Source organism: Coregonus clupeaformis, chromosome 9, assembly GCF_020615455.1.
Source record: "Coregonus clupeaformis isolate EN_2021a chromosome 9, ASM2061545v1, whole genome shotgun sequence".
Classification (NCBI taxonomy): domain Eukaryota; kingdom Metazoa; phylum Chordata; class Actinopteri; order Salmoniformes; family Salmonidae; genus Coregonus; species Coregonus clupeaformis.
Genome location: NC_059200.1, coordinates 8,963,225 through 8,986,338, shown reverse-complemented (window position 1 = coordinate 8,986,338; position 23,114 = coordinate 8,963,225). Strand labels below are relative to the sequence as shown.

At 43.7% G+C, this 23,114-nt stretch overlaps 1 protein-coding gene across 4 annotated transcripts in view; it reads left to right on the top strand.

Moving 5' to 3' along the window:
• Positions 1-1,462: 1,462 nt before the first annotated feature.
• Positions 1,463-23,114, top strand: part of LOC121573690 (ras-related protein Rab-6A) — a 32,409-nt gene continuing 10,757 nt past the window's right edge. For all 4 annotated transcript variants that reach the window (XM_041885858.1, XM_041885857.1, XM_041885856.1 and 1 more), the window contains exons 1-2: positions 1,463-1,730; positions 16,955-17,013. In XM_041885858.1, coding sequence (XP_041741792.1) covers positions 1,661-1,730; positions 16,955-17,013 — 129 coding nt within the window. In that variant the 5' untranslated portion in view covers positions 1,463-1,660. The remainder of the gene's footprint in view (positions 1,731-16,954; positions 17,014-23,114) is intronic.

Below are 23,114 nucleotides of genomic sequence, written 5' to 3'. Positions count from 1 at the left end.
GAAATAAACATTTGAATGCATCAGTCTGTGTGCAATGAATAAATATAATGTACAAGTTACACCTTTTGAATGCAATTACTGAAATAAATCAAGTTTTTCAAAATATTCTAATTTACTGACTTTTACCTGTACATTCCCATGCAAAAATGTCGCCTCTTCCTCTCTGACCCAAATAATGTATGGAATTGAATGAAATATGCTAATTTAGGACACGAGAACAAAACACAAAAGCGGCAAGCCACGTTTTAATGTACAGATCCCATTAAGAAATATATTATCGGGTATAGCATATTGTAACGACCCGGTATTGTGTTCTGTGTTCGTGGGTGTGTTATTGTTCTCATGGGTGCTAGCGGGGGTTAAATATGCCAGGACAGACGGAAAGGTTGGGGGGGTATGATGGGTAATCCCGCGGGGTTTTTAAATGCATGTTACTGTCTCATTTCTCTCTCTTCTGTTCGGGAACCTGATCTGCTCCTATGAGGGTGACCCTTAACTTGACATGGTATATTTGTGTACGTTCGGAATTTAGCGGCGTGGGCTGTGGCCTGAACAATAGCCCAGTTTAGGAATAAACCTGTGTTCTGCCCTGCACACCTGGTGTCCATCTCTTTTTCCTTTATGACCCAGCTGGGTCATTACAATATATTTCAACGCTTGTGGGCCATAATGACATAATTTACGCCACTGCATCGGATGCCACAATTGCATTGTATTGGTGGAGCCTTGTGTCAGTCATCGTAAAGATTAGGTTGTGACAAACAGCTAGCGAGTGGGCGTTCTACCAGTGTGCTGTGAACAACATTAGCGTGAGCAACAGTAGTGGAGTAGGCGGTTCGCCTTCAAAATAAAAGTAATACTTTTTTTAAAAAAAATTTTTTGCAGACGCTCTTATCCAGAGCGATTTACAGGAGCAATTAGGGTTAAGTGCCTTGCTTAAGGGCACATCAACAGATTTTCACCTAGTCGGCTCGGGGATTAGAACCAGCAACCTTTCGGTACCCACTAAGCTACCTGCCGCTCTATTGAAACTGATGCAATCAGATAAAAATAGTTGAATGATGCCACAACTGGACTAGATAATGCTAAACAAGGTTGGAATGTTGTTATGTAAATTCAACAAATGAGAATTATTAGCTAATTTGACAAAAACATGTAATAATCTTTTGAAATAGCAGTGGACGTATTTGAATTCAGAATTTAATTGGGGGCATACTTATATGCACTGTACAGCCTAACCTATGGATTGTATATCCATGAAATGGTCTATCAGCCTACTCAGTGACAGCCACAGAACACAACTATGTAGAGTTTACGCATTATCTAGGCCAATTCTGGCATGATTCTACTATTTTTTTAAATCTGTTTGTATGTTTCAATTGGGGTCTTTTATTTTGAAGACAAACCGCCGATTCCACTATTGTTGCTCACGCAAATGCTGCTCACAGCACAGTGGTTGGAGTGCTGCCGTTTAGCTAGCCAGTGAGTCATTTAGCTATTAAACTCACCCACTGCCGGTCTGGCCAAGAAACTGCACTTTAGGAGCATTACTTAATGCTAGGTAGCTAATGAACTGGCTAGCTAGCTCAATAAAGTAGGGCCCTAGTGTGTTTCTCCACAGTCTACAACTTGCCTTTGCCTGCCTAGCAATACTGCAGTCATGTCCGCGGCAGGAGATTTTGGAAACCCTCTAAGGAAATTTAAATTGGTCTTTCTTGGCGAGCAGAGCGGTAAGTGTACATTGAAAACTGTGTTGGGTAACGTTAGCCTAGGTTGAAGATGGTATATATTTTGAAACTAGACATTAGCTAAATAGCTAGTTATGTGGTCAATAGCTTGCTAGCAAACTTAGCTTTTAGCTGGCTAGCCAGCTAATGCCAGCCCTGTTCATCCTGGGCGAGTCCCTTTTAAATCGATATCCACCGACTGCCATAATTGAATCGCCATGGTCTCAGTATTATCTAGCTACGATTACCGATCAGTGATATTGCATCTTTCTGTGATATAAAATGTTTACGTTGCTAACTAATTTATGGTTAGTTAGGTAACTAGTTGGCAGTTTAAGCCAGTTTGCTATCCTAACTAATGTTTTCGACACAGGTCCGGAAACTTGCTAGCCTAACTAGCTAGCTAACTAAACTAACAAGCTGTTGTTGGGAGACGAGTTGTTGCTAGTTCACACACGGCTTGTAACGTTAACTAAAATAAATCAAAACATGAACCACTAACCTAGCTAGATGCTACATACTACGACTGTACAATAACTAGCCCCTATATAGCTAGGGTTTGCTATGGTGTGTTTATTCAATCAGTCAGAGATTTCAGATTTGTCTTTTGTGTTCAGAGCAGCTGTAAAGTTTTCGGTGCTAACCATCTCAGTCGTCACTCTTGCCAAAGACGGCCTCTATGCCAAGAAAGACGTCGCATTGGATGTCAAACCAAGTATCAAGGGTATATGGTTGATTTATAGACTCATGCCTGCCAGCCAGTACTGTCTTTTTCTCTCATGTGGGGGAGTGGGGACTTCATATTGTACATTTTAACAGCTCTCTGTTCTCATGATGTGGTGGCAATTGTATATCTCCTTTAAAAAGCAACACCATTCTTATAAAACCACTTGTCTATCTCTGATTCTGAGAATCAGTTGCGCTATTGTATATGCTGGATGGATCAGCGATACTCGTAACCCAACTTTCCTACAACATAGATTGCAGACAGAACCACCCTGATTTGAGGCCTGTGGTTTTCAGAGGCCTTTTGTTAGCCTGCACCTGTGGATTTGTCAACAGAACCTGCACCACAGTGCTTATCACATCTCTGTGTCTTCCCTGACTCCATTCAAGATGACAACAGGTTTCAGCCCTCTGGAGCTCTCACCACTTAGTTGGTTTCTCAGACCTCTAGTTAGTGGATGGGCTCCCTGTTTCAATCACAATTCTTTGAGACACAAGGAGAGAAAGATCTAATTGAGCAGGAAAGAGTGGGGTTTGGGGCTTTAGAATGCAAATGCAGTAGTATGATGGATATGTATGATACTGCATTGAGGGAGAGCCAAGGACTGGAATGATGCCTGGGTGACCAGCCTGATCACAGCACTGCTGAGGGGGTGGGATGGTATGGAGGCGGGCTGTACGTCAATCTGTTCCTCTCATCATAGGCAAGGCTATAAAGTGGTCTATCCTATATACCACTGTCAGCAACAAACATCCCCCTCCTCTAACCAGAACCCATGCTACACTTCAATTAGATTTATGTGTTTGCTTGTACTGCTGACAAACCTGTGTGATGTGTTTCTGTTGAGATTGGGGGAGGGGAGTAGTAATGTGGAGGATATACGGCTGTGATTTAGTTTGCTTTCTGCCCCAGAGGAATTAAGCTTGACCTCTAGGGCTGTGATGATACCAGTATCGCAATATTTGTGACTGGATGACATGTTTGTTTCCATCATTAGGGCTGTTTTCCTTTTTTGTGACCAACTTTTTTTTATTCAGTTTTGTCATTTATCTTTTTCAGAGGGGGGGTTACAGGTACAAAAACAAATCAAATAAATGCATACAAAGATAACCCAAACCATTCACCCCCTCAGTCCACATCCTCCCCAACCCAAATAAAGCATGCCTTTCCCATCCCACCCATCAACCAAGGTTGCTTATCAGTCCCCTTCCCACCATCGTCCCCTGATTTATCCCCTTAGGTTCCCCCCAGTCCCCTGTCCTCACCCACAAACAGCAGCCCTCCCTACCCAGTTCCCCCCGCCCTGCACTATCATTACAGGGTTGCAGCATAACCGTGAGTGGCAGCCTTACCTATGAAATGTCTTTAAAAACTAATTTTTTTATGGTCATAAGGTATTGAGAAATAAATAATAGTAAGACATAAAATAAGTAACCATTTACCCCTTCAGACCTTTACATTTAAGTTTACAGACTTAAATAATTAGGGTGGGTAATGAAGGGCAAACAATTATAGAAATGGGGGAAAAAAGTTAGCTAAATAAATGCTAGCCTGAACAGTCAAATATCATTATTATTATTAGCAATATGGACTAAATTACCTTAAACATGGGGGAGGGGGGGAAGCCATCTATCCTAAACAGTTTAGCCCATAGGGATGCAATGTGCTGTAGCCCCACAAGGAAGCAACCTCAGTCTGTATGGCACTTCAATACAGTGCATCCGGAAAGCATTCAGACCCCTTAACTTGTTTTATATTTTCTAACGTTACAGCCTTATTCTAAAATTGATTAAATTGCCCCCCCCTCATCTACACACAATACCCCATAATGACAAAGCAAAAACAGGTTTTTAGAAATGTTTGCAAATATATTAAAATTATTAAACTGAAATCACATTTACGTAAGTATTCAGACCCTTTACTGTACAGTACTTTGTTGAAGCACCTTTGGCAGTGATTACAGCCTAGAGTTTTCTTGGGTATGACGCTACACGCTTGGCACACCTGTATTTGAGGAGTTTCTCCCATTCTTCTCTGCAGATCCTCTCAAGCTCTGTCAGGTTGGATGGGGAGCGTTGCTGCATAGCTATTTTCAGATCTCTCCAGAGATGTTAGATTGGGTTCAAGTCCGGGCTCTGGCTGGGCCACTCAAGGACATTCAGAGACTTGTCCCGAAGCCACTCCTGCGTTGTCTTGTCTGTGTGCTTAGGGTTGTTGTCCTGTTGGAAGGTGAACCTTTGCCCCAGTCTGAGGTCCTGAGCGCTCTGGAGCAGGTTTTCATCAAGGACCTCTCTGTACTTTGCTCTGTTCATCTTTCCCTCGATCCTGACTAGTCTCCCAGTCCCTGCCGCTGAAAAACATCCCCACAGCATGATGCTGCCACCACCATGCTTCACCGTAGGGATGGTGCCAGGTTTCCTCCAGACGTGACGCTTGGCATTCAGGCCAAATAGTTCAATCTCGGTTTCACCAGACCAGAGCATCTTGTTTCTCATGGTCAGAGTCCTTTAGGTGCCTTTTGGCAAACTCCATGCAGGATGTCATGTGCCTTTTACTGAGGAGTGGCTTCCGTCTGGCCACTCTACCATAAAGGCCTGATTGGTGGAGTGCTGCAGAGATGGTTGTCCTTCTGGAAGGTTCTCCCATTTGCACAGAGGAGCTCTGTTAGAGTGGCCATTGGGTTCTTGGTCACCTCCCAGACCAAGGCCCCAATTGCTCAGTTTGGCTGGGCGGCCAGCTCTAGGAAGAGTCTTGGTGGTTCCAAACTTCTTCCATTTTAAGAATGATGGAGGCCACTGTGTTCTTGGGGACCTTCAATGCTGCAGAAATGTATTGGCGCCCTTCCCCAGATCTCGACACAAGCCTGTCTCTGAGCTCTATGTACAATTCCTTCAACCTCATGGCTTGGTTTTTGCTCTGACATGCACTGTCAACTGTGGGACCTTTTATATAGACAGGTGTGTGCCTTTCCAAATCATGTCCAATCAATTTTGAGTCTCATAGCAAAGGGTCTGAATACTTATGTAAATAAGGTATTTCTGTTTTTTATTTGTAGGACATTTGCAAACATTTTTTAAACCTGTTTTCGCTTTGTCATTATGGGGTATTGTGTGTAGATTGAGATTTTTATTGATTTAATCAATTTTAGAATAAGGCTGTAATGTAACAAAGTGGAAAAAGGGAAGGGCTCTGAATACTTTCTGAATGCACTATATATTGTCCATTCCTCTTTAGTTGGCGTGGAGTCATTGTCTAAATGTCCTGGAACATAGGCAATATAATAATGAAGTCCAGTGTTCACTAATAACAATTGTGTACCTTTTACCCAAATGAGGGGGTTCTCTCATTGTTTTGTGCTGAGGGCAGCATCACAGCCATTGGCTACGCTGCGTGATTGTGCGTGGATCAGAGTATGTGAGTGGAGCGAGGAGTGGAGCATGTCCAATTTGACTGGAGGGTGGAGCGAGTTTCCCAAAGGCTGAAGCGTCGGCCTTCTCGCCAGCTCCAATTTTGCTCCAGTAGTGCTCACGTCACGAGCTCAGTGCATGCCCTGCCCAGCATGCATTTTTAGTCTACTTGTGTGTTGCTATAGCCCCTTGCTTTAGCGACTTTCATCTAGTACGCTAAATTTTTTCATAAAGAAACTGATAAAACACACTGGTGAAAAATCATTGTAACTTACAAAGATGAGGATCAAGCGCTGTGTGGTGTGTGGGGATGTAGAGTCCACAACTAAAGAATAATTGTGGAATCAAAAAAGACGGGTATCCCGAAAGCATGATGGTGTACTTACTAGGTGCACATGCTAACAGAAAGGAAGGAGGTGGGTAGCTAGCTAACTGTGTCATTGTAGCAAAGTATTTATAAACACAAAATCTGATCTTAAAAGTTAAATTTTCGTTCTATTATCTTTACAATATGCCATCATTGATTTTGGCCCAATAGGCCTGGCATATTACCTCTTTCAAAGAGCTTTCCATTTTGATAGGGTTACTTTACCTAAAATCCTTTAGGCCGTCCTACAGAAAAAAATAAAGACTACGCATCCCTGCCCAGCCTGGCAAGAGGGGCCCGAAGGGTGTTTGGCATCCCCAGTGGCTCTGCAAGCACTGAGAGGGTATTCTCCGCTGCTGACCTGCTCGCTAGGCATGAGCCTGAAGCCACAGACTCTGGCCAAACTCATGTTTCTAAAAATGAATTCAAAGGCACTGTAGATGGAGCCTAATAAGGCATTTTTCGTTTAATTTGTATTTAATTCTAAGTAAGTCACAGCCTATTCAAATCATATGGTTTGGTTTCAATACTTCAAACCTAAATGGTAGGTCCAGGTAGTCACAAAAATAGATGGGTGTTGGTTAAATCGTGATTTTAATGAATGGCGTGAATTTGGAGTGGCAGTTTCCCCCCCTTTAAGCAAGGAGCGTTTTTTAGCAGAGAGGTTGGAAAGGACGTGGAGCGCCGGCGCGATGAGCTGGATTTCCAACTGCTCAATTCCGCTCACATACTCTGGCGTGGATAGCATACCTGAATATTGAGCCAGCCAAATTGGGGTTAGCCTAAATCTGTCGACTCGTCCCATTGTGTGTTGGGCTTGATGTGCTAATCAAATAAGTCTTGAGCCTCCTTGGCAGTGGAAAACATGTTGTATTCTGGAAGGTCAAGATGAGTTTTGCCGGGTGGATGAAGCCGCATCTCCGGTTTAGCTTGCGTAGCTGGGATCTCACATTGTTGTAGGTCGCTCTCTGTTTCAGCTGTTGGGCACTCAGGTCTGAGGAGATGCTGCTCCTCATCTCTGCATAGGTCAGATCCCCTGAATCCGCTGCGAGGTGAACAATTTAAGAACTGTGGATTCGTACAATCATACACCGTGACCCGCACATTGAATTAACAGGATTTTTTTTCTTTTGTGAATCTGTTTTAAAATGTTGGGAGATCGATTTCCCCTTCTAGCTTATTTCACGCTGTTTCCAGGTCATGGAGTCGCCCCTCTGTCACACTGGCCACTGTCCCCAAACTTTCCACTTTTAGTTGAGTAGGTACAGTACATTCGGAAAGTATTCAGACCCCTTGACACACCTGTCTATATTAGGTCCCACAGTTGACAGTGCGTGTCAGAGCAAAAACCAAGCCATGAGGTTGAAGGAATTGTCTGTAGAGCTCCGAGACAGGATTGTGTCGAGGCACAGATCTGGGGAAGGGTGCCAAAACATTTCTGCAGCATTGAAGGTCCCCAAGAACACAGTGGCCTCCACCATTTCTTAAATGGAAGAAGTTTTGAACCACCAAGATTCTTCCATGTGTTGGCCGCCCAGCCAAACTGAGCAATCGGCGGAGAAGGGCCTTGGTCAGGGAGGTGACCAAGAACCCGGTGGTCACTCTGAAAGCGCTCCAGAGTTCCTCTGTGGAGATGGGAGAACCTTCCAGAAGGACAGCCATCTCTGCAGCACTCCACCAATCAGGCCTTTATGGTAGAGTGGCCAGACGGAAGCCACTCCTCAGTAAAAGGCACATGACAGCCCGCTTGCAGTTTGCCAAAAGGCATCTAAAGGACTCTGACGATGAGAAATAAGATTCGCTGGTCTGATGAAACCAAGATTGAACTCTTTGGCCTTAATGCCAAGCGTCACGTCTGGAGGAAACCTGGCACCATCCCTACGGTGAAGCATGGTGGTGGTGGCAGAATCATGCTGTGGAGATGTTTTTCAGCGGCAGGGAGACTAGTCAGGATCGAGGGAAAGATTAATGGCGCAGAGAAATCCTTGATGAAAACCTGCTCCAGAGCGCTCAGGACCTCAGACTGGGGTGAAGGTTCACCTTCCAACAGGCCATCGACCCTAAGCACAAAGCCAAGACAACGCAGGAGTGGCTTCGGGACAAGAATCTCTGAATGTCCTTGAGTGGGCCAGCCAATTCCTGGACTTGAACCCGATCGAACATCTCTGGAGACACCTGAAAATAGCTGTGCAGCGATTCTCCCCATCCAACCTGACAGCGTGAGAGGATCTGCAGAGAAGAATGGGAGACACTCCCCAAATACACTACCGGTGAAAAGTTTTAGAACACCTACTCATTCAAGGTTTTTTCTTTATTTTTACTATTTTCTACATTGTAGAAAGTGTGCAAAGCTGTCATCAAGGCAAAGGGTGGCTATTTGAAGAATCTCAAATATAAAATATATTTTGATTTGTTTAACACTTTTTTTTGGTTACTACATGTTTTCATAGTTTTGATGTCTTCACTATTATTCTACAATGTAGAAAATAGTAAAATTAAAGAAAAAACCTTTTGAATGAGTAGGTGTTCTAAAACTTTTGACTGGTAGTGTACAGGTGTGCCAAGCTTGTAGCGTCATACCCAAGAAGTCTCGAGGCTGTAATCCCTGCCAAAGGTTCTTCAACAAAGTACTGAGTAAAGGGTCTGAATACTTATGTAAATGTGATTTCTGTTTTTTATTTTTAATACATCTACATAAATAACTAAAAATGTTTTTTCTTTGTCATAATGGGGTATTGTGTGTAGATTGGGGTGGGGGACAATTTAATCCATTTTAGAATAAGGCTGTAACGTATCAAAATGTGGAAAAAAGTAGAGGTGTCTGAATACTTTCCGAATGCACTGTATCCACTTTAGAAGTGGGAAGTGCAAGGGATTCATTTATCGGTTTTAATTGCAATTCGAGGGCTGAGGTAATTTCCTAACAAACAATCTCTTGGATAGTATTGGCCAACTCTTTCTGTTGTCAGGTTTTGAGAACCGCCATGTTCACACAGGTGAATTATGACCGGACAGAATATGCCAGCTACTGGAGCGAAATACAGCTGCTATAGTTATTTTGCAAAAGAAAAGCAACGAGAAAGCCACGCATTTTAAATGCATGCCACTAGAACCAGTGCTAAAGAAGTTAAATCTGCTTCGTGTTTTGTTTCTTTGCCATGATACTAACGAGTATCGGGATACTGATATCGTCCTGCCCCTACTGACCTCACCCCACAGACATTTATGTAAGTAGGGTTTTCTGCACTGGTGTGAGAGTAACACTGGATCAGAGTGAGAAAGTACCTGCTGCCTTTTCATGTGCACACACAGGCCTAGTCAGTATAAATCCCTCACCGCTGGGAAACACACACAAACACACTTCACACTCATAGGTTTTTGTCTGATATGTAATGTCCACAGACTCCCATTAAGCTGAGTATAGATTTTTAAGTGACTTTACATGGTAAGTAAAAATAATGTTAAACAAACAACTCCCTTGCTAGACAACTCTCTTGTGTTTCTATTAATTCAATGCAATTTTGTATTTAGGAAGTGGTGGGCCTCTACATTTTGGCTCATTAAACATTCTTTTGAACTTTCCCATCTGCAGACCGCCTTTGTCTGCCCACTGGCACTGACTACAGAACAATAGGAGTGGGAACGGGTATAGGGGGATAGAGCTGACAGGAGGCTCATGTCCGGGTGGGGTGGGGGGGGGTTGGGGTCCTACCATGATGGAAATGGGAGGTGGAGGTTTGGAGAGGAGGGGTGCACATGCTAGTTCTGGAGGGGTCTGGAAAGGATGAGGGGTTTGGGAGGAAAGGAGAAGAGGATATGTGAGTTTGAGGATCGGTCTTCTAAGGAAGATATTTCACCTGTTTAAAAAGAGGTAGGGCACACAGATACTCACTCACCTTCTTAGGTACATAGATTGCCAGCAGTGCATATTAATAATTAAAAGGTGTGAGAGAGGGGAGAGTTTAAAAGCTGAAGAGAATTGAGGCCAACTCACACATTTTTTACACATTCCTCTCTGTGTCATTTGTCTTCCACCCTCCCTCTGCTCTCGTATCCTCTCTTTGGGCTGAGATTAACAACATTCAGTGGGTCAGAAGAAGGGCTCACTATAGAGAAGGGGAATGGGTGGAACTAGCCCTCTTTGCAAGTCTCGTTCTCACACTGAAGTGTCAGTAGCAGCTTCCTAGTGTGTCCAGCTGTTTTTCTGTACAGATTTGTACAGGAGAGTAAAGGCATCCACATTCTTCCCATCCGAAACAGTAATCTTCTCTGAGAGATTCAATAGACTATCATCGTTAAAGCTGCAATATGTAACTTTTTGGGCGACCTGGCCAAATTCACATGGTAATGTGAGTTATAGATCTGTCATTCTCATTGAAAGCAAGTCTAAGAAGCGGTAGATCTGTTCTGTTTTATTTCTATGCTTCCCGTTAAGTTTTTGCGTCTTTTACTTTCGATTTTGTACACCAGCTGAAAATGTAAATATTTTTGCTTATGGAAAATATATTTCACAACGGTTTAGATGGTCCAATGATTTGCTACACTGTGTATTCGGAAAGTATTCAGACCCCTTGACTTTTTCCACATTTTGTTACGTTACAGCCTTATTCTAAAATGGATGAAATTGTTTTTGTCCATCAATCTACACAGAATACCCCATAATGACAGAGCAAAAACAGTTTTTTTGTGTGTGTTTGCAAATTTATAAAAAAAAATTAACATATCACATTTTCACAAGCATTCAGACCCTTTACTCAGTACTTTGTTGAAGAACCTTTGGCAGCGATTACAGCCTTGAGTCTTCTTGGTTATGACGCTACAAGCTTGGCACACCTGTATTTGGGGAGTTTCTCCCATTCTTCTCTGCAGCTCCTCTCAAGCATCGCTGCAAAGGTATTTTCAGGTCTCTCCAGAGATGTTCAAGTCCAGGCTCTGGCTGGGCTACTCAGAGACTTGTCCCGAAGCCACTCCTGCGTTGTCTTGACTGTGCTTAGGGCCGCTGTCCTGTTGGAAGGTGAACCTTCGCCCCATTCTGAGGTCCTGAGCGCTCTGGAGCAGGTTTTCATCAAGGATCTCTCTGTACTTTTCTCCGTTCATCTCTCCCTCGATCCTGACTAGTCTCCCTGCCACTGAAAAACATCCCCACAGCATGATGCTGCCACCACCATGCTTCACCGTAGGGATGGTGCCAGGTTTTCTCCAGAAGTGACGCTTGGCATTCAGGCCAAAGATTTCAATCTTGGTTTCATCAGACCAGCGAATCTTGTTTCTCATTGTCTGAGAGTCTTTAGGTGCCTTTTGGCAAACTCCAAGCGGGCTGTCATGTGCCTTTTACTGAGGAGTGGCTTCCGTCTGGCCACTCTACCATAAAGGCCTGATTGGTGGAGTGCTGCAGATATGGTTCTCCTCCTGGAAGGTTCTCCCATTTCCACAGAGGAACTCTGGAGCTCTGTCAGAGTGACCATCTGGTCGTTGGTCACCTTCCTGACCAAGGCCCTTCTCCCCCGATTGCACAGTTTGGCCGGGCGGCCAGCTTTAGGAAGAGTCTTGGTGGTTCCAAACTTCTTCCAGTTAAGAACGATGGAGGCCACTGTTCTTGGACCTTCGATGCTGCAGATCTGTTCCTCGACACAAGCCTGTCTCTGAGCTCTACAGACAATTCCTTAGACCTCATGGCTTTTGCTCTGACAGATACTGTCAACTTTTGGACCTTTTTATACAGACAGGTGTGTGTGTGTGTGTGCCTTTCCAAATCATGTCCAGTCAATTGAATTTACCACAGGTGGACACCAATCAATGGAAACAGGATGACCCGGAGCTCAATTTATAATCTCATAGCAAAGGGTCTGAATATTTATGTAAATAAGGTATTTTTGTATTTGTAATATTTGCAAAAAGTAAAAATAACTTTTCGCTTTGTCATTATGGGGTATTGTGTGTGTGTGTTTAATTTTTTTTTGTAAGGTTGTAATGTAACAAAGTGGAAAAAGTCAAGGGGTCTGAATACTTTACGAATGCACTGTGGTGGTTCTGTCACAAAATGAAATTAGGTGAACTTTTTATTTTAGCAACCAGGAATTGATGGAGCGATTTCTGCATAGTGCATATAAACTCAGCAAAAAAAGAACCATCCTCTCACTGTCAGCTGCGTTTATTTTCAGCAAACTTAACATGTGTAAATATTGGTATGAACATAACAAGATTCAGCAACTGAGACATAAACTGAACAAGTTCCACAGACATGTGACTAACAGAAATTGAATAATGTGTCCCTGAACAAAGGGGGGGTCAAAATCAAAATTAACAGTCAGTATCTGGTGTGGTCACCAGCTGCATTAAGTACTGCAGTGCATCTCTTCCTCATGGACTGCACCAGATTTGCCAGTTCTTGCTGTGAGATGTTACCCCACTCTTCCACCAAGGCACCTGCAGGTTCCCAGACATTTCTGGGGGGAATGGCCCTAGCCCTCACCCTCCGATCCAACAGGTCCCAGACATGCTCAATGGGATTGAGATCCGGCCTCTTCGCTGGCCATGGCAGAACACTGACATTCCTGTCTTGCAGGAAATCAAGCACAGAACTAGCAGTATGGCTGGTGGCATTGTCATGCTGGAGGGTCATGTCAGGATGAGCCTGCAGGAAGGGTACCACATGAGGGAGGAGGATGTCTTCCCCGTAACGCACAGCGTTGAGATTGCCTGCAATGACAACAAGCTCAGTCCGATGATGCTGTGACACACCGCCCCAGACCGTGACGGACCCTCCACCTCCAAATCGATCCCGCTCCAGAGTACAGGCCTCGGTGTAACGCTTATTCCTTCGACGATAAACGCGAATCCGACCACATCTGCAGTCCTCATGCCTCCTTGCAGCATGCCTAAGGCACGTTCATGCAGATGAGCAGGGACCCTGGGCATCTTTCTTTTGGTGTTTTCAGAGTCAGTAGAAAGGCCTCTTTAGTGTCCTAAGTTTTCATAACTGTGACCTTAATTGCCTACACTCTGTAAGCTGTTAGTGTCTTAACGACTGTTCCACAGGTGCATGTTCATTAATTGTTTATGGTTAATTGAACAAGCATGGGAAACAGTGTTTAAACCCTTTACAATGAAGATCTGTGAAGTTATTTGGATTTTTACGAATTATCTTTGAAAGACCGGGTCCTGAAAAAGGGACGTTTCTTTTTTTGCTGAGTTTATTATGATGTATTGGCCTTCAAGTTTTTTTGTCTGTTTGTGCACAGAAATACATTTCTCCAGGCAAGCCAAAGTTCGCAAGCCAAAGTCTATGCCCCTTTGTCGGTGATTGCTCAACAGTAGGGATTCTTCAATTAAGTGTTTGTCATTCAACGATAGACGACTCGTTTTATGCAAATTTTTGCACTTGAGAAATACTGCACCAAACATACTAGTTGGATACAAAAATGTCAATGACAGATTTCTTGAGTTATCTTAGATTAATGCTGACTATTTTGAGGAAGTGTATACTGGCTACAGCCTCTCAAGATGGACAAACGGTACTATTGCCGCTTTTTCAGAGTTTGTGAAGCGAAGGTCGTTGGTATGGGAGCACACTCGTTCGATTCGCCAGCCGAACCAAAGGATGTGGAATCCTTAAGTGTCATAGTACTCAGGAAAACGGGCACGTCCTTTTGTCTGACCACACTTTGAACTGGAGTAGACCAAGTCACCAGGGCAGTCCGGGCTCACATACATGCAGTGGATGATGTCAATGTACCAGTTTTAGTCCTAGTGTCGTCTGCAGCAGTATCATGTGGTTCATCTTCATATTGACTCCTGAAGTAGACATGTTTTCCTCTGAGTATGTCTGCTTCTGTCAACTGGCTATTCCCCTCAGTCTTTTGTGGGGTCTCTCTCGACCAGATAGTCTGCCCTGCATAGTGCATACCGTCCTCCCTACCAGCAGCACTGACAAAAACAGGGAAGGGGGCAGTCTTGAACTCCAACTACCCCAAAGGGATTCCTGTCAGGAATGCTACAGGTGGGCCATAATGGGGTCAAGTCCTACCTTCTAATGTTCAGGAACATTTGATATGGGCAATGGGAAAAGCTGTACTGTTCGATTGGGAATCCAGCCATTTTTGTTTCTCTGCTTCTCTCCCTCCATTTCTCCCTGTGGCAGCTACAAGGTATTCTCAGTCACATCATGTCATGTTCATATACTGGTCAGAGTTACAGTTGCTCCACAGAATGATTTACATGTAGTGGGAGCCTTTGCCGTCTGGCATTCCTATGTCACAAGAATGTCACTCTTATCTTCCCTTCCATACTTAGCCCATGCTGGGGATTGGTGCCACGTATCTCCTTCCCCTTGTGCCCTGATTCCTTCTTTTCATCACTCAATGGCACAAGAGCTGCTCCATTCTCATGCATTCAAGGAGAAGTCTCCAGTTTCATTGCACTGCCCACAGAAGAAAGGCAGCCATAAGCAGGGTTGGAAATTAACACCTGCCAAATGCGGGTACATTTTGTAATTTGCGGGTAAGAATGTATTTTTCACCAGCCACGGTGGCGGGTGGTCACACAGAGCATTTGGGAATTATTATTTTTTTAAATCCAAAGGTCACATGTAGAAGTTGGTCGAATTGACAAGAAACACTACTAAAGTGTGACTTTGTCCTTGTGTTTCTTGGTCAGTTATATATTGTGTTCACACGCTAGGTTGTTTTTTAATGTTCGTTTGAGTTTGCTGCAACTGTCTGCTGCTAGGAAGACATCGCCGTCTGAGATTTTTTTTCTCCATATCAAATCAAACAAGGGAGTGCCCAAGTTACCATGGTAACGGCCCGTCTCTTAAAGCAGCACCTGAATATTTTTGTCTCACCTAATGATTGTGCTTGATTTGAGCATGGATCACTCCTAAACTTTTTGATTTGATTAACTTTTAGTCATTTATCATTATGACACTCATACTTTAAATGTTCTCCTAGATTTATTTGTGTGCTTCTACATTTCTACTTAGAAGTACTACTTGTAAAAAAATATATAGAAATCTCAGCATAGACCCCTGAACTATAATAATAAATAAGCCATATCAGTCTTTTGTGGTGGAGTAGGTACTTTGTTGGTTCTTGATGTTCAGTTGTAGATAGAAAAGTAAAAACAGAAACAGTTCTACATCTATTTTCTTTTAACATTGGTTAAAAGACGCAGGTCACAAAAATAAAATTAAATGAAGCTATATACCCCATTTTACTTCTTACTAGTGATACATTTATGGTTTTAGAAAAACATAGCATGCTCACCCGTAGTTTTTTTTTTGTTGGAAAAAAAATTTGGGCTGGTAAAAAATCTGAGTGTCTGGTAGATGTTTTTGTTTTTATCTACCTGCCACAGTGGCTGGTGGACCAACATTTTAATTTCCCACCCTGGCCATAGGGCCACACATTACATTTACATTTTAGTCATTTAGCAGATGCTCTTATCCAGAGCGACTTACAGTTAGTGAGTGCATACATTTTTCATACTGGCCCCCCGTGGGAATCGAACCCCCAACCCTGGCGTTGCAAACCGCCATGCTCTACCAACTGAGCTACACGGGGGGCTCGCTGCTAGGCTTGTCCTTGGTGTGTTTTAGAGGTCACACAATGGGCAGGCTCCCCATCTGGCCCTCTAACATGGTTAACCTAACCTTGTGTAATGGTGTGTCTCATCATCTGAATGAATGACAGGACCATAAGGTCAGGCTGAGCCACAGTTTCCCAATCTCCCCTAGCTAGTAGGCCTATTAAATGTAGCAAAATCTACACTACTACCTGTCCCTAGTGCGCAAATCCTGCACACATTCGTCCCAGTGTTGTTTAGTGTAGTGGGATATCGATGGTACAGATTGCTGTGTGTACTGTGATTCTGAACACTGCTCTGAGGCTGTGTTATTGAGAGCTCTGCTCAGGATCCATGACTTGAGGCCTACCCAGCCAGGTGCAACAGTGACACAGCGGTAATATGATAGAGGGTCCGGGTGAGACATACAGGGAAGGGGTAGAAAGGAGGAGGGAGGGGCAGGTTGTACTGGAAATTAATACTTGTGCATTCCACAATGTGGTAGTCTGGAGCAATGAAACAAAATGCTGTCCATTCTTCTTGCTTTTCCTCTGCCTCTTTTCCCTGTTTTTAATCCCCCTCTAATTTCCCATGAGTGTTGTCACATGCCAGTGCAGGGTGGGGAAGAGGGAGTGTTGGCGGCAGAGAGCCAAGTCTGGGCCGACACTGCCACTGAGAATCTCCCAGCATTCCTTAGAGGGTTTTTTCCAAGTCAATTCAAAAACCCTAAATAATTTCTTATAATTTTTACAGATGTTATTTCACTCTGAAATCACTAGTTGATTTGCAGTTTATATTGTGGTGTTGGGTTTGTAATGGTGAGCCTGCAGACTCAACAGACAGCTCCTCATGGACTCTTACTCCAGGCCTCTTGATGGTTGGTTGGTGGAGTGAAGTCATACAGTTGTGCTGAGCTGTGGCCTGCAAATTGACTGAGGAGTTGCTGCACCAAATCAGGCTATAACATGTTGGTTCATAGAAATTGAATGATTCATTCTATTTCTGTGTTAGCTATGTAAAATGAGACGTGTCTGTTTTGTCAGTGCTATCTGCCAGTCCTACTGGTGTGTTACTTGCCCTTCAAGACTGTAATACATGTTTTATTAAACAGATTAATGGGGTCATAAAAATGTTGGTCATAACATGCGTCTGTCTTGTTTTTCAGTGGGGAAGACTTCATTGATTACCAGGTTCATGTACGACAGCTTCGACAACACCTATCAGGTGAGGCTAGACTACAGACACAATTTAATCTGGATATGATAGTTAGGGCTAGGTTTATGACGTCATTGGTCTCAATGCCTGACCCTAGTCCTGGTCCTACTACAGCGTCAGCAGGCTTTTACTCCAGACCAACACTAACACACTTGATTCAGCTAGTCGGTCTTTATGAATAGCCATTTGAGTCAGGTGTGTTAGTGCTGGGCTTGACTGCACTGTAAAAAAAAATTATAGTTTCAACTAATTTATTATTATTAAGTAACTGGTTCCACAGCCTTTTTATTTTATTTTTATTCAACTTTTTGGTAAGTGTTACCTGAACTTAAAATGTTTAGTTGGCCAAAACTTGGCTCCAACTTATGCTGGAAAAGGCATTGTTCATCACCAAACTGTTCTTGGATGGTTGGGAGAAGTTGCTCTCGGAGGATGTGTTGGTACCACTCTTTATTCATGGCTGTGTTCTTAGGCAAAATGGTGAGTGAGCCCACTCCCTTGGCTGAGAAGCAACCCCACACATGAATGGTCTCAGGATGCTTTACTGTTGGCATGACACAGGACTGATCGTAGCGCTCACCTTGTCTTCTCCCGACAAGCATTTTTCTGGATGCCCCAAACAATCAGAAAGGGGATTCATCAGAGAATGTTTTACCCCAGTCCTCAGCAGTCCAATCCCTGTACCTTTTGCAGAATATCAGTCTGTCCCTGATGTTTTTCCTGGAGAGAAGTGGCTTCCTCGCTGCCCTTCTTGACTCCAGGCCATCCTCCAAAAGTATTCGCCTCACTGTGCGTGCAGATGCACTCACACCTGCCTGCTGCCATTCCTGAGCAAGCTCTGCACTGGTGGTTAGCCAAAAAGAACATCAAGGATATCAACCACCCGAGCCACAGCCTGTTCACACCGCTATCATCCAGAAGGCGAGGTCAGCACAGGCGCATCAAAGCTGGGATCGAGAAACTGAAAAACAGCTTCTATCTCCAAGGCCATCACTGTTAAATAGCCATCACTAGCCGGCCTCCACCCAGTACCCTGCCCTAAACTTAGTCACTAGCCGGCTACCACCCGGTTACTCAACCCTGCACCTCAGAGGCTGCTGCCCTATGTACATAGACATGGAATCACTGGTCACTTTAATAATGGAACAATAGTGACTTTAATAATGTTTACATACTGTTTTACTCATTTCATATGTATATACTGCATGCTAGTCAATGCCACTCAGACATTGCTTGTCTTAATATTGATATCTCTTGTTTTTTTTCCTCATTTCTTTTAAATGTGTGTATTTGTATTGTTGTGAATTGTTAGATCCTACTGCACTGTTGGAGCTAGGAACACAAGCATTTCGCTACACCCACAATCTCATCTGCTAAATATATACAGTACCAGTCAAAGGTTTGGACACACCTACTCATTCAAGGGTTATTTATTTTTACTCTTTTTTTACATTGTATAATAATAGTGAAGACATCAAAACTATGAAATAACACATATGGAATCATGTAGTAACCAAAAAAGTGTTAAACAAATCAAAATATATTTTAGATTCTTCAAAGTAGCCACCCTTTGCCTTGATGACAGCTTTGCACATTCTTGACATTCTCTCAACCAGCTTCATGAGGTAGTCACCTGGAATGCATTTCAATTAACAGGTGTGTCTTGTTAATTTGTGGAATTTCTTTCCTTAATGCGTTTGAGCCAATCAGTTGTGTTGTGAGAAGGTAGCCCTATTTTGGTAAAAGACCAAGTCCATATTATGGCAAGAACAGCTCAAATAAGCAAAGAGAAACGACAGTCTGTCATTACTTTAAAACATGAAGGTCAGTCAATCTGGAAAATTTCAAGAACTTTGAAAGTTTCTTCAAATGCAGTCGCAAACTCATCAAGCACTATGATGAAACTGGCTCTCATGAGGACCACCACAGGAAAGGAAGACCCAGCGTTACCTCTGCTGCAGAGGATAAGTTCATTAGAGTTACCAGCCTCAGAAATTGCAGCCCAAATAAATGCTTCACGGAGTTCAAGTAAGACACATCTCAACATCAACTGTTCAGAGGAGACTGCGTGAATCAGGCCATCAAGGTCGAATTGCTGCAAAGAAACCACTACTAAAGTACACCAATAATAAGAAGACTTGCTTTGGCCAAGAAACATAAGCAATGGACAGACCGGTGGAAATCTGTCCTTTGGTCTGATGAGTCCAAGTGTGAGATTTTTGGTTCCAACCACCGTGTCTTTGTGAGACGCAGAGTAGGTGAACGGATGATCTCCGCATGTGTGGTTCCCACCGTGAAGTATGGAGGAGGAGGTGTGATGGTGTGGGGGTGCTTTGCTGGTGACCACAGCATTCTGCAGCGATACGCCATCCCATCTGGTTTGCGCTTAGTGGGACTATCATTTGTTTTTCAACAGAACAATGACCCAAAACACACCTCCAGGCTGTAAGGGCTATTTGACCAAGAAGGAGAGTGATGGAGTGCTGCATCAGATGACCTGGCCTCCACAATCACCCAACCTCAACCCAATTGAGATGGTTTGGGATGAGTTGGACCGCAGAGTGAAGGAAAAGCAGCCAACACGTGCTCAGTATATGTGGGAACTTCAAGACTGTTGGAAAATAATTCCAGGTGAAGCTGGTTGAGAGAATGCCAAGAGTGTGCAAAGCTGTCATCAAGGCAAAGGGTTGCTACTTTGACGAATCTATAATCTAAAATATATTTTGATTTGTTTAACCCTTTTTGGTTACTACATGATTCCATAGGTGTTATTTCATGGTTTTGATGTCTTCACTATTATTCTACAATGTAGAAAATAGTAAAAATAAAGAGAACCCCTTGAATGTGTCCAAACTTTTGACTGGTACTGTATATATTTAGCAGATTATATTGTGGGTGTAGCGAAATGCTTGTGTTCCTAGCTCCAACAGTGCAGTATGATCTAACAATTCACAACAATACAAATACACACATTTAAAAGAAATGAGGAAAAAAAACTAGAAATATATCAATATTAACACAAGCAATGTCTGAGTGGCATTGACTAGAATGCAGTATATACATATGAAATGAGTAAAACAGTATGTAAACATTATTAAAGTCACTATTGTTCCATTATTAAAGTGACCAGTGATTCCATGTCTATGTACATAGGGCAGCAGCCTCTGAGGTGCAGGGTTGAGTAACATGGTGGTAGCCGGCTAGTGACTAAGTTCAGGGCAGGGTACTGGGTGGAGGCCGGCTAGTGATGGCTATTTAACAGTGATGGCCTTGAGATAGAAGCTGTTTTTCAGTCTCTCGATCCCAGCTTTGATGCGCCTGTGCTGACCTCGCCTTCTGGATGATAGCGGTGTGAACAGGCTGTGGCTCGGGTGGTTGATATCCTTGATGATCTTTTTGGCTATCCTGTGACATCGGGTGCTTTAGGTTTCCTGGAGGGTAGGCTATGTGCCCCTGGTGATGCGTTGTGCTGACTGCACCAGCCTCTGGAGAGCCTTGCGGTTGTGGGTCGTGCAGTTGCCGTACCAGGCGGTGATGCAGCCCGACAGGATGCTCTCAATGGTCCATCTGTAAAAGTTTGTAAGGGCCAAGCAACATTTCTTCAGCCTCCTGAGGTTGAAGAGGCGCTGTTGTGCCTTCACCACGCTGTCTGTGTGGGTGGACCATTTCAGATTGTCAGTGGTTTGTACGCCGAGGATCTTGAAGCTTTTCACCTTCTCCACTGCGTTCCCGTCGATGTGGATGGGGGCGTGCTCCCTCTGCTGTCTCCTGAAGTCCACGATCAGCTGCTTGTTTTGTTGATGTTGAGGGAGAGCTTATTTTCCTGGCACCACTCCGCCAGGGCCCTCACCTCCTCCCTGTAGGCTGTCTCGTCATTGTTGGTAATCAGGCTTACTACTGTTGTGTCGTCTGCAAACTTGATCATTGAGTTGGAGGCGTGCGTGGCCACGTAGTCATGGGTGAACAGGGAGTACCCTTGTGGGGCCCCTTTGTTGAGGATCAGCGTAGTGGAGGTGTTTCCTACCTTCACCACCTTGGGGCGGCCCGTCAGGAAGTCCAGGAACCAGTTGCACAGGGTGGAGTTCAGACCCAGGGCCCCAAGCTTAATGATGAGCTTGAAGGGTACTATGGTGTTGAAGGCTGAACTGTAATGCGATGGCAATTGCATCAGCTGTGGATCTATTGGGACGTTATGGAAATTGAAGTGGGTCTAGGGTGTCAGGTAAGGTGGAGGTGATATGACATAAGTGAGTGCTACGGGGCGATAGTTATTTAGTTCCGTCACCTTTGCTTTCTTGGGTACAGGAACAATGGTGGCCATCTTGAAGCAAGTGGGAACAGCAGACTGGGATAGGGAGAGATTGAATATGTCCGTAAACACTCCAGGCAGCTGGTCTGTGCATGCTCTGAGGACGCGACTAGGGATGCCGTCTGGGCCGGCAGCCTTGCGAGGGTTAACAAGCTTAAATGTCTTACTCACATTGGCAATGGAGAACGAGAGCCCACAGTCCAAGAGCCCACTGTGTTATCCTCAAAACGGGCGAAGAAGGTGTTTAGCTTGTCCGGCAGCAAGACGTTGGTGTCCGCGACGTGGCTTGTTTTCCCTTTGTAATCCGTGATTGTCTGGAGTCCCTGCCACATACATCTCGTGTCTGAGCCGTTGAATTGCGACTCCACTTTGTCTCTTATTTGGGCACCTTCACTAAAAAAGTATGTGGAACTAGTTACACACACAATGCTTTTGACATACAATGTTTTCAACTTAAATATTTGACACATGTTGACATGCATGATTACATTGTGCATGTTCATTTTATACAGTAATTGTTATTCAACATGTCTGAGCCGACAAGGTGAAAAATCTGTCTGTGCCCTTGAGCTTAACCCTAATTTGCTCAGGGGTGGATGACCCTTTCACTTCACAGCATTCCAATCTTCCTGCTATGCCACCATGTCTGTGTCTATTATCCGTTAATCTGACTATTCTCATCATTGATTTAATTTGCTCATTTCAGCAATTTGGGGGTTTTCTGTATAGTTGTCTAATGTTGTGTGGCATATTACTCTGTTTTAATGTTACTCCTTAATCACTATGATAAATAAAATAGTTTTACTTGAATGTATTTTTAACAGAGCCGAGATTTACTTTGAATTGCAAAGTGTAGCAAATATAGGTGAAATCAGTCATTGACACATACATGGTGGTGTAGCAGGAAGATCGGTACGCCGTGAACCAAGAGAGTTCAAATCCCAGGTGAGGACATGTCGAATAATAATTACTGTATAAATTAATATGCACTCACTACAGATCCCGGCTCGATCCTGGGCTGTGTCACAGCCGGCCGCGACCGGGAGACCCATGATGCGACGCACAATTGTCCCAGCGTCGTCCGGGTTAGGGGAGGGTTTGGGCATCCGGGATGTCCTTGTCCCATCATACTCTAGCGACTCCTGTGGCGGGCCGGGTGCATGCACGCTGACACTGTTGCCAGTTGTACGGTGTTTCCTCCGACACATTGGTGCGGCTGCCTTCCAGGTTAAGCGAGCAGTGTGTCAAGAAGCAGTGTGGCTTGGCAGGGTCGTGTTTCGGAGGATGCATGGCTCTCGACCTTTGCCTCTCCCGAGTCCGTACGGGAGTTGCAGCGACGGGACAAGACTGTAACTACCAATTTGGATATCACGAAATTGGGGAGAAAAGGGGGTATAAAAAATATATAATCATATTTTTAAAAATGAATATGCACAATGTAATCATGAATGTCAGCGTCTGTCAAATATGGAAGTTGAAAACATTGTAGCCTGTCAAAAGCACCGTATGTAACTAGTTCCACAGCCTTGTTTAGTGAAGATGCCCAAATAATAATTTCTAGTTGAATGAACATGAGTTGAGCGCAAACATCATTTAAAGTTGACTGAATTTTTGCCTACTTTTTTTCAAAGTTGGAGCTAATTTTGGCCCAACTAAATAAGTTAAATAAGTTAAGTTCAGCTAACACTTTGATCGAAAAGTTGAGTAAACGCTGTGGAACCAGTTACTTAATAATAATGAGTTTAACTTTTTTTAAGTGTATAGGCAATATGTTCCTTCATTTCAGTTTAGTTTAACTACA